We start from the raw sequence: 11,855 nt of genomic DNA, 5'->3' as shown, positions 1-11,855 counted from the left end.
CATTTTCTTAAGATCAACGATCTATGATCGATGATCCTAATTTTTTTTCCTAATAATTTTTAATCGGTTTTAAATCGGATCGAATGTTAGGTATATGCTTATATGGGATCTTTTGTTTTCTTTCTTTTTATTATTATTATTGTTGTTGTTGTTGTTATTTTGTTTTTCGTTTGACTCGTTGTAACTATCTGTTAATGGTGTAGAATTTTGGAAGTTTGAATGAAATAGGATCGTATTAAATGAAATTGTGATTTTCGATCGTTACTAAGTTAGATCGAATATTACAAATGTTCCGTTTCTTTAAACGGGATCTTATTTTCTGCTTAATTAATACAATAATCTGTTAATGGTATAGAGTATGAATGAATTAGAATCCTGTGATTTTCGTTTGGTTATAGATTAGGTTGAATATTGAAAATATCAGGTCTGTTAAATGGGAATTTTAACTTAACAATAATGATAATAATAATAATAATAATGATAATAATAATAATAACAACAATAATAATAATAATAATTTTCTGTTTCATTGATTCTAATAATCTGATAATATTATCGAATTAATCTATATAACAATTACCAAGAAGAATGAAATAAATAGAAAATAAATAAAATTAATAAAGAGAAAAGAAAAACTAACAAAATAACAACAACAATAACAACAACAACAACAACAACAACAACAACAATAACAACAACAACAATAAGAATAATAATAACGAGCCGAATAATAGTCCGTATGAAAAGAAAACGATTCGTCGATGCTGTCGCCCAGTGACGTTGTCGAGGACGCCGATCCGTTGGCTCGAACGGTGCACGGAAGGAGGCCGACGAATTGCATCGAGCTACGAGTAAGCAGTAGGAAAGAGAGGGAGGGAGTTGGATGCAATGATGGGAGGGGAAATAGGATGGGAAGGTTCGTCCCTGGAACGTAGTTCATTCACACGAGCGCGTCGTCGTATCTCACTAAATATAATATGGCGGTGGTGGAGGCCGAGATCCTCTAGCCCATCCGTCTTTTCCCAAAATCTCTTCTCCCTCCCCCATTGCACTTCAGCTTCCTCACACTACCACTTACCAATCTCTTCGACTCGTGCTTCTTTTTTTTCTCAACCTATCCCTCTTTACTATACTACACCACTACTACTATTGCTGCTGTTGCTGCTGCTGTTGTTTGCTGCTGTCCCTTGTCCCTCTTTACTACTACTACTACTACTACTGCTACTATTATTGCTACTGCTACTACTGCTGCTACTGTTACTGCTACTACTACTACTATTACTATTACTATTATTTCTCATCCCTTCTGTCCCTTTTTTTCTGTAAACGAATGCACCCAAACTCAACGCCCCTGCGATTACGTTTCGTCGTAGTCTCGCGACGCAACGAGATCCAGACGCGTTCTGCGGGGAAGAAGATCTCTCATGCACTCTACCCTAACCTTCTTTGCTACTATTACTACTACTACTACTACTGTTACTATTATTGTTATTATTACTACAGTGATTATACTACTACTACTGCATCTACTACTACTATTACTACTATTACTTTTACTTTTACTACTATACTACTATTGCTGTTGCTGCTACTTCTATTATTACTACTACCATATTACTACAATCATCATCATGTCATTACGATAGATTTTACTTAATCTTCTTCTAACGTCTTCAAAAATCTTTCTCCTGAGAATTTATACATACTTATATACCGTAAATTTGTTCGTTTTAATTTTTGATCGCGTCTTTTCTTTCCGTTTTTTTCTCTTTTTCTTTTTTTTTTCTTTGTGATCGTCTATCTTTTCTTACGTATGTGCACTAGAAGGGTTTAAAATATTCTTATGTACGTACTCGTAATGTCTTCTTCTTCGATGTTAATTTTTAAACTGTTAACCGTAAGATCTTCAAATAGAAATAGTTTAATTACTCTCGCAATATGTTACGTTTCAAACATCATTACCAAAGATATACATAACTACATACGTATATTTCATATTCATTATTGACTCTCGTAGTCGGTATATTCCTATTTGCGTTTCAGGTTCCTTAACCTTACCGGAAACCCTTTCAACAAGTGGTTGCGTTGACGAGATGCTCCGTAAAGAAATATTTTCAAATCTGCCTCTACAACGTACATTGATCCTACATATTATTAATCTCGATTTTTACGTTACGTATGCAGTTATATATATAGTACGAATCAATCAGAAAATGTAAATAAAGTATTACAAGAACACGCGCGAAAGTAAATTATTGTATCGCGAAGGTGATGAAATTTCGAAAAAAAAGAAAAGAAAAAAAAAATTAATCAAAGACAAAAATGACTCGATCGAATGTTTCTTCAGTTTCAGATACAATTATATTTTTCCTTCTCTCAAACGAACCCATACACACAGATACAACTTAAGACAATACAAATTCCAAGCCGTAAAAAAAAAAAGAAAATAGCGAAACAACAATTAATTTCCCATATCCATTGCGTACATAATCGAATTGATAGAAATCAATCGGGAAAATGAAATATTTCAATCCAGAATTGCGATCATCGACGCGATAATAAATAAATTTATATATCGTTGAACTATGACGTTAATTTTTCGATAAGATTGATAATGATCATGATAAAAGAAAAATGGCGATTGAATTTTCCGTTTCTTGCAGGTTTCTACAATGATGAACGAAGGAGAGGATCCAGGAGAAGGAATGGTTTTTCTTTTGGAGTGAATTGGATCAAGTAAGAAGAATGGAGTATCAAGAGAGAAAAAGAGAGAGAGAGAGAGATAAAAAGAAAGAAAGAAAGAAAGAAAGAAAGAAAGAAAGAAAGAAAGATGGAAAGAAAAATAGAAAAAAAGAAATAAAGAAGAGAAATAGAGAGAGAGAGAGAAAGATAGAGAGACAGACATCCTTCCGACGAGAGCGTCCATCGTTAATGGAAATAAACGTTATCAGCTCTATACTTGATGACACTAACCCGTAGATCCGAACTTGTGGGCTTTTTTATATGCATACCGCAAGCTCCTATCTACCGGTACATGTAGTCAGGCCGGCGTTAAAAGCTCTCGGACGGAGATCCTCTTCCTCCTCCCGCTCCCCACTCTCTCTCTCTGTGACCTCCCAAATAATACTTACGGCACTTCCGGTTTAAGAGACGCCTCTAACTCTTCTTGTCAAGTTATTTCCTCGAAAGAGAGAGAGAGAGAGAGAGAGAGAGAGAGAGAGAGAGAAAGAGAAAGAGAAGGAAGATAGAAGAAAAAGAGAGAGAGAGAGAGAGAGAGAGAGAGAGAGAGAAAATAGGAGAAGGAGGAAGAGAGAAAAGGAAAGAAAAGAAAGGAGGGAAATGAAAGCGGATCGTACTCCCATTTTTTTTTGTTTTTAGTGCCTACCGGATACATTCGATATGCACGCACACAGATACATACATACACGCGTACTTACACGTACAGGGACACGTACACATACCACGCATGCATGCACGTACATACATATATGCATATCGTAGCAGATCGTAAAAGGTAAATTTTAAAACTTATCGAACAATGCAAGAAAAAAAAAGAAAAGAAAAATGTAAAAAAGATATCCCGCGCTAAATTCTCGATAATTTCTATATATGTATATATATGGAACGTAACGTTGCAATATAAATTTTTTACAGACGCCATATTGTTACTTATCGTACGCCGTTACTTACGTTGTTCGTTAACGATATTGCCACGATACAAATTACGAAGTAAAATCGATACTTTAATATACATATGTGTGTGTGTGTATGTATTTTTTTTTCATGTTTTATATATATATATATGTTATATATATATATATATATATATATATATATATATATATATACCAATAATTATATCAGAAAATTATTTCGTAAAATGGAAATCTGTATTAAAGAAAGGAAATGATAAGAAAAGAGAGACGAATTTGTTTATCCGCTTTTTCTTTCTCTTTTATACATAGCTTCATACTCACATATTTATTTGTATTATTTTCATTTTTATTAAGGATCAACGAACAACGAACAATACGGTATTAAACTATAACAACATATTTTATATACATTTCTACACCGTACATACATACATACATATTTATATCATGCATACATATATGCATAGATATGCAGTATAGTGATAAAAAAACACAAGATCGCGAATATTTTACAAACACATACACACACACACACACACATTTATGTATATTTGTATTCCAATAGATAAGAGAAGTGAAATAAGGAAAAAAGGAAGAAAAAAGGGAAAGAAGCGTTAAAATAATCGAACGATTTCGTAAGCACGTTTATTACGTAGAAGAAAAAGTTCATCTGCGGAGAGGAGCGGAGAGGAGGAGTGGTGAGGAATGGAATGGAGTGAAGTGGTGAAGAGAGGAGAGGAGAGGAGCGATGAGAAGAGAAGAGAGGAGAGGAGAGGAGAAGAGAGGAGAAGAGAAGAGTGGAGAAGAGAGGAGAGGAGAGATGAGAAGACGGAAAGGAGGGACAAACACACACACACACACACATACGACAAAAAAAAAAGAAAAGAAAAGTGTGTACGTGTATAACACAATGTATTTGTTCCCCCCAACCCCCCCAGCGGCGGCGCCTGGGTGAGGTAGTAGGTTGTATAGTAGGGAATGGAAATTCGCGATATACGAAGTCCACTGTACAACTTGCTAACTTTCCCGGTCGTCGGCGTCTCGACGAAGAGGAATCTCACACAGATACAAATAATAAAGAGAGAGAGAGAGAGAGAGGGAGAGAGGGAGAGAGAGAGAAAAAGAGATTATGAACGAGATTATATTATTTACGATTATTGATTATCGTAAATCTTTTTATTGTTTTACATCGTTCACGATATCATTGACGAAAAAAAGATTCGAAATCAAGATCGAAGGATCGAGATCGAGAAAGAGAGGGAGAGGGAGAGAGAAAAGGGTGCTTGTTGCAATCGTATGAATAACAAATTGGATATGATTATCGGGAAAAAAAGAAAAAGGAAAGCAGAGAGAAAGAGAGAAAAGAGAGAGTACTATAAAGTAATTTTTTAAAGCGTGTCTCAACGTATATACTTAATATATAGATATATATATGTGTATATGTGTATGTATATATATATATATGTGCGCTCGTTAGCCAATGGTAATCGTCAGACTCGAGCTTGCTACGTCCGTCGATTAACTTCGACGAGCAATTTTAACACAACATGTCCGACTGAATTACTGGATAATACCTATTATAAGCGATATCCTTGTCAAATCATTATTGTAGGAATAGTATACGATTAGAGTAATTTAACGTTATATTTCTCAATGAAATATATGTATATATCGAGGAGACTTTAATATATAGATATGTATAACTCTTGCGCCTATATATAATAGATATAACTATATGCGTAATATACGTTCATCGTTCAAACGTTTGATATCGTCGAATATTTTTCATTTATTTATATTCGTATTATTTAATGATTTATTTTCATGATCGATCGATGTTTTTCTAATTTCAAGAAAAGGAAAAAGAATTTACGTAGGATTTACGAAAGGTGCGAGAAACTTATATAAATAATATATTTATCGAATTCATTTATATAGATACATATATATATATATATATATAAAATTTATTAACGATAATTTGTGATTTTTCTGATCTCATAAAAAAGAAGAAGGAAAAGAAGAAGGAAGAGGAAAAAGAGATTATATACGTATTGATAAATGGATAGATAAACATATATATATATATATATATATATACAAATATATAATAACAATATTATACAATTAAAATATATATGTATATAAATATATATTAAATATATTAAATATATTATATATGTTATATAATTAAAATAAAAAATATATATACAAACATATTAAATATATATTAAATATATTATATATATATATATACATATAGTTAGATAGATATATAAATATATTATAGATGAAGTATATATGTATAACGAAGTAAGAAAAAGGGCAATGGCGGGCGGGCTGATAGTAAAGCCTGCCGCGTCGCCGGTTCCCTGAGACCCTAACTTGTGACGTCGCGTCCGATATCTCACAGGCTAGATTCTCTGGTATTGGCGATGAGTGCTGCCTTTTGTCGATCAAAAGTCAGTTTTAACGACAGAAAGAAAAAGAGAAAGAAAGAAAAAGAATGAGAGAGAGATAGATAGAATGTGTGCTAAAAAAAGAGAGAGTGAGAGTGAGAGAGAGAGAGAGAGAGAGAGAGAGAGAGAGTGAAAGAGAAAGAAAATGGTCGACTTTCGTTCGGTTCACACACGCACACACGTACATACACAGGCACGCATGCACGTCATTTATACGAATTTTACGACCGCCATAATGTGTGTGTCTGTGTGTAAAATAAAAAAATCGTTCGTAAAATAAGCAAACAATTCGTCTACGAGAGACAAGAGGAAATAAAATGTGTAGCGTATAAAATTTGATTGAAAATTCTGTAAATAATTCTTTTTGTATGATACGCCGCCATTTTGATAAATGTAGGATCCGTCGATATCTTGTAGAATTTTGTAGAAAAATTGTTGGTTACTTGCGCGTTGGATTCTTTTTCATTCTTTCGTTTTTGTTTGTTTTTTTTTTTTTTTTTTTTTAAATCATGTAATTGTACCGTTCGACGTTTAACGTTTAGCCAATGGATTCCCTGTGAATGTTGTGTAGTGCGACGCATTAAATTAATGAAATAGCTTCTACGTATCGTATCGATGCACATAGAAGTATCATATTGACACGGCGATGTGTTACACATGAAACGAAAACTGCGAAGAAGAGAATGTCATTCTATATATTATATATAGAATATTATATACATATATATATATATATATATACATATATATATACATATATACACATGTATATGGTTTCGCGATTATTAAGATATAATAACATTATAACACAGCAAGAAAATGTATCGATACAAGTGTAACTATAACTTTATTTTTCAACAATCAATTTTATACTTTGCAGATTATCAAAATACATCATATATATACATATATATACATATACATATATATATATATATATATATATATATATGTACATATATATCGTGTGTGTATATATATATATCGTGAGTCAATAATAATTTTTTATATTACGTAATAATAATGATAATAATAATAATAATAATGATAATAACAATAATAATAATAATGATAATAATAATAATAATAATATAAATTAGGCATAGAGAATCTCGATACCATTGTACATCATTAAACCCTTTCGTTGTCTTTTCGTCCATATTATTATACTCATATATATTATTTCTTAAACTGTTTAAATCCTTAAGATATTTTAAAAAGGTGGACAAAAAAGAAAAGTTAAAGAAAGAAGGAAATGTTAAGATTATTCTAAGAAACCCAAGTATATGTTATTTTGTGTATATATATATACACATACATACATACATATATGTATATATATACTTTCTCTATAAATTAATGAGATTATGTTATGTTAGATAAAGGTATCTCTTCAAAATATAAAAATGTAATCATTTAAAATACCTTATTTTTGTCATATAAGAAAGAAAAAAGGAAGGAAAAGAAAAAAAAAAAAAGAAAGGAAATAAAACGAGAGAAGGTATAATTTTTAAATCTCATCAAAAATAACGTCTACCTTCTTCAACTAATTTACTTAACTCAGCGGCTGAATAGCCTAACAATTGTTTCAAGTCGCAAACAAACTTGTAAACGAATCTCTTCCCGTGTACCTTCGATATCATATCACCGTCGTAATAATAACGAAGTGCTCGACTTAATTTTTCATAATTCATCGATGGTTTATTTTTACGCGCGCCCCATAATTGTGCAACAGCTTCTGGTTGAGTCAATTTAAATTCTCCTTCGGTTCCTACCCATTGTATAGCACCTCTGTGTTCACGATCCGTCAATAATTCCAATAAAAATTGCCACAATTGTATTTGTCCGCTATTTACCGAACGACTCGACGTCGCTATTGTTATTGGTGTCGAATCAATGTTCTCCAATGGAACACTGACTACTCGTGTTTGTTGATTAACAACTGGCCGTGTTTTAGGACTCTTTTGATTACGTACTTTCATAGTTTTATTCGTAGTATTTTCACTGACCGACGTTGGGACATCTTTTTGTACGACAGCTATGAAAAAAGAAAAGAAAAGTACATTGATATATATATATATATATATATATATATATGCTTGTTGAAATAAATAAATCTTAAAAATAAATCTTTCGTTTGTTTATCTTATAACATCATAACTTACCGACGAATTTACATTTTCGTAGTAGTTCCAAGTGTGTCCAGAATACATCACCGGGATCAAGAGGAACCTTACTCTGAAATTCTTCAAGGGTGAGATTGCACAATTGTGCACCGGTTATATTCCAATCGGCTAAACGTAAGGAAACTAGATTGAATTGTCTAACGGCCCATTGAAGCCAATGTTTCACGTGTGTTTGTGACCAATCTTTAGGATCGGCTGGTATCTTCAGGCGTTCCTAGAGATGATAAATTATTAATAAAACGGAGAATATTATTTATCGTATTTCTATCATTTAGATGTGTGCGTTTATACCTGTTCTTTCTTATACTGCGCATCTACCATCCATCGTATCACATTTTGCTTATTTTCTTCGTTAAAGGATGTTATTGCTGTCAATACAAATAATTGATTGATTTCTGAAGGAATTATTAGAAATTAACACTTACGTACAATTATTTTCTGCGAGTTCAATGTAGTCTTCCGCAGGTTTTAGAACATCTACTATGTTAATACGTTTTTGTAAAGCTTTTATTTGAACGTTAACTTGAACAAGACCTTCGCCTTGCACGCATTGATCGACTAAATTTTTGTGACACTCAAGCTATAAGAACGTTTATAAAAGTAATCTTAATTCTTTTTAATACGTTCTTTCTCGTACTTACCATTTGTGCATCTTGCAACCAAAATGAATAATCGGTAAGTTCGACGCCCAATCTCTGCTCCAAAAGATTTCGTAGCGTGGACAAAGGTTCTCTAATATCCATGTGTTGCATAAGAATTCCATCGTTACAATCGTCGCTATTATTACTACCTTCTAAAGAAAAACTTGGTTCAACTTCCAAATCGGAATTATCCTGTTGAAATTGTGCCATTATATCATCGTCCTGGGACAATATTGCTTCTGGTTCCATTTTGATACGTTTTATCATTGCATACTCAGAATCATCATCCGTATCAAAGCTATGTTGCAATATATATATATATATATACATACATATACATATAGATAAAATTAATGTTACACGGAAATCATGTGATAGGAAAAAAAAAATCAGTATAAAACTTTTCAGGTTATGACACATGAAACATTAATAATTAATAAAAATCGTAAGTGTTTTACCCTTTTTCTGAATTCTTTCGACGAATTCCTAAGTCCATGGAGATTCAAATGATATAAAAAGGGATTTAACGGTAACGTAAATCGAGTAAGTAACATTTATTTTCGAACATATTCTGTTGTAGAGGCGTCGTCACGCTCTCATACACTTCGTACGTTGAATCATCGAATGAACGTAAACAAGCATAAAACTACAACAACATATTATTCTGCTCGATCTTATTTACAAATTTTCCTTTAATCATAATTCACTTACGCGTAATAGAAAAAATAATATTTGGAGTAAAGTTTGATATCGTAAAAACAATGAAATCACTCATACGTTTGTGACGTACTCTCCGCATCAAAAATAGCGCGCTCAAGCGACGAAGAACTGAACTAACAATTTCACATCAAAAGAAATCCAGGAGAAAAATACTGTTACATCATTTAACATTCTTTCCAATAATAAATTATATTTTCTGAAATATTTCACACTGATTATATATATATATATATGTGTGTGTGTGTGTGCGTGTACACATGTACATCACATTCATGTTAATGATATTTATTCAACGTAGTTTTACATTGAATATTACAAGTAAAAAATCAATTAGTTGTCCATTATTTACATAACACATACTATGTTATAAAGTTTTTCACCAAGATACGCAAATTTCTTCGACGCTTCGCAATGTTCCAGAAGATTGTTACTAAATTTATCTTCTCCATAAAAAGCACCTGCCAAAGCACCTGTCATACTACCAATAGTATCTGTATCTCCACCTAAAGTTATCTGAAAATATATCATGCACGTAACAGAATAATGATTATAATTACTTATAATTACAATTAACTTACAGCATATTGTATAGCTCTCCTAAGAGGATTTTCAGTTTCTATACCATTGATAGGCTGTTGTGCTCTTAAGAAACAGAATATTGCTGTAGGTACGGAATAAAGAGCTGCTATACCATTACCAAGTTGCCGAACTACTTCTTCGTTCGTAACGTCTTTCTCTGCGGCGATTAATTGTTGTAATATATCTAATTTCAGCTTGTAAGGTTGTGGTTCAACTAAGTCTAAACTATAGAAAAGCTTATGACAAAATGTTGCGAATAACGATTCAATCTATATTGTAACTTACCCTTCTTCGTCTTTCTCTATTTTCTTCATCTTGTCGATAAGTTCATTAATAAAATCTGGAACGTTTAATTCGTTGGAAGGATCTAATTGAAGACATTGTTGAATAGCAAATGCCTGAAAAAATAAATTTGTAAGATATTTATAACTAAATCTTAATTTATTTCTCAAAAACGAATACCTGCAAAATAGCACCATCGACGCCAATTTTGTGAGTGTGAGTAATTTCTGTTGCTCTCCTCGTTTTATCTATAAGTTTTTCGCTATCTTTATAAGAGAATAACGCGATAGGTGCAACGCGCATAGCACCTCCATTACCCCAAGAACCTTGTCCATTAAATTGTTCCCTTGCTGGAAGTAAAACATCCTGGAATTTATTACCGCGTAATTTCTGGAACACCTAAAAGAGATTATTTTTATTGTTATTATACTATAAGTGACGATATACATACACACATACATATATATATATTTTTTATTAAATTACTTCAACTAGCCAATACATTCAAAGTCTTTTTATACTAACGGTTACAACACCAGCCCCATAACCACGATTTGGTTCCTGATAATAGCTTTTCACAAACCTTTTTGCTAAATCAACGAGGTCTAAGTCGCCTTTTTCAATTAAAGATTCAGCTACGCTTTGCGACATTGCTGAATCATCCGTATATTGCATAACTGGTGCTAAACGGAGTAAAAAAAAAGAAAACATAGAAACAACAGAGTAAATTATAATATCTACATTTGTATGATACCTTAATCGAATTTATTGTTGCATTCAAGGTATCATCTAACCTTTAAAGATGCTTCCTTCTAATTTATCAAAAGATTTTTGTAAAACGTTTCTCATTCCACTCGATAATAGTTCCTCATTTTCGTAAGGACTACCGAGACAATCGCCCATCAAAACACCTAACATCGACCCTCGAAATTTACTCTTTAACAACTGCAACTCCATTTTTCTTTTATTTCTTATTTTTATTCTTTTTTCTGCTAAGATAAACGAAGCCTCCTATCGTTACGTCTTACGAACAGAAACGTGTAGATCCGACTAAATGCAATAGTAAGTCTTTCTTGAAACCGGTGTAATATAAATTCGAATTATTACGAAATAGTTTTAGTAATACAATAAAGTAACGTTCTTTTTAGAATTAGGCTTCATTCATTTATATACGCATAAGTCATCTCTATTGTATTTTATCGTATAGTATAAAAATGTAATTGATCATATAGTACGATCAGTAATGTGTATATATATATACAACACACACGTGTGTGTGTGTGTGTGTTGTATTTCAAAGAAATTTATTATCGGAAAGCTTCTTTTAAAAGA

General features: G+C 32.1%; 2 protein-coding genes and 1 long non-coding RNA gene across 6 annotated transcripts in view; 1 reads left to right on the top strand and 2 right to left on the bottom strand.

Moving 5' to 3' along the window:
• Positions 1-2,896, top strand: part of LOC127061820 (uncharacterized) — a 17,063-nt gene extending 14,167 nt beyond the window's left edge. Inside the window, exon 2 of the long non-coding RNA XR_007780964.1 lies at positions 2,664-2,896. This is a non-coding gene — a long non-coding RNA (uncharacterized LOC127061820). The remainder of the gene's footprint in view (positions 1-2,663) is intronic.
• Positions 2,897-6,588: 3,692 nt separating this feature from the next.
• On the bottom strand, positions 6,589-9,746 carry LOC127061817 (DNA-binding protein Ets97D-like). Its single transcript, XM_050989198.1, has 7 exons — positions 9,654-9,746; positions 9,401-9,588; positions 8,943-9,240; positions 8,731-8,881; positions 8,593-8,669; positions 8,281-8,515; positions 6,589-8,153 (listed from the first exon to the last, which is right to left on the bottom strand). The coding sequence occupies exons 2-7, from the start codon at positions 9,436-9,438 to the stop codon at positions 7,636-7,638; spliced, it is 1,317 nt and encodes a 438-aa protein (XP_050845155.1). The 5' UTR covers positions 9,439-9,588; positions 9,654-9,746; the 3' UTR covers positions 6,589-7,635.
• Positions 9,747-9,812: 66 nt separating this feature from the next.
• Positions 9,813-11,762, bottom strand: LOC127061818 (ADP-ribosylhydrolase ARH3-like). 4 transcript variants are annotated; one of them, XM_050989200.1, is made up of 6 exons: positions 11,318-11,762; positions 11,049-11,206; positions 10,704-10,922; positions 10,527-10,639; positions 10,241-10,466; positions 9,813-10,165 (listed from the first exon to the last, which is right to left on the bottom strand). In XM_050989200.1, the coding sequence occupies exons 1-6, from the start codon at positions 11,478-11,480 to the stop codon at positions 10,136-10,138; spliced, it is 909 nt and encodes a 302-aa protein (XP_050845157.1). In that variant the 5' UTR covers positions 11,481-11,762; the 3' UTR covers positions 9,813-10,135. The 4 variants fall into 4 exon arrangements, with proteins under 4 accessions (XP_050845157.1, XP_050845156.1, XP_050845158.1 ...); XM_050989199.1 differs by having other exon boundaries at positions 9,813-10,175; positions 11,318-11,757; XM_050989201.1 differs by having other exon boundaries at positions 9,813-10,175; positions 11,278-11,460.
• Positions 11,763-11,855: the final 93 nt, after the last annotated feature.

Source organism: Vespula vulgaris, chromosome 2 (genome assembly GCF_905475345.1).
Source record: "Vespula vulgaris chromosome 2, iyVesVulg1.1, whole genome shotgun sequence".
NCBI classification, from domain to species: domain Eukaryota; kingdom Metazoa; phylum Arthropoda; class Insecta; order Hymenoptera; family Vespidae; genus Vespula; species Vespula vulgaris.
The sequence above is the reverse complement of the archived record's forward strand: the minus strand, read 5'-3'. Positions and strand labels throughout refer to the sequence as shown.

Bases quoted from the DNA above. Each gene is read 5' to 3' on its own strand.
- LOC127061818 (XM_050989199.1), bottom strand. From the start codon at position 11,480: ATGGAGTTGCAGTTGTTAAAGAGTAAATTTCGAGGGTCGATGTTAGGT. The intron at 10,640-10,703 runs GTATTCGTTTTT...TTATTTTTTCAG, and splicing joins TCGATGGTGCTATTTTGCAG to GCATTTGCTATTCAACAATG. The intron at 10,467-10,526 runs GTAAGTTACAAT...GCTTTTCTATAG, and splicing joins ATAGAGAAAGACGAAGAAGG to TTTAGACTTAGTTGAACCAC.
- LOC127061817 (XM_050989198.1), bottom strand. From the start codon at position 9,438: ATGGACTTAGGAATTCGTCGAAAGAATTCAGAAAAAGG. The intron at 8,882-8,942 runs GTAAGTACGAGA...ACGTTCTTATAG, and splicing joins GGTTGCAAGATGCACAAATG to CTTGAGTGTCACAAAAATTT. The intron at 8,154-8,280 runs GTAAGTTATGAT...CTTTTTTCATAG, and splicing joins ACGAAAATGTAAATTCGTCG to CTGTCGTACAAAAAGATGTC.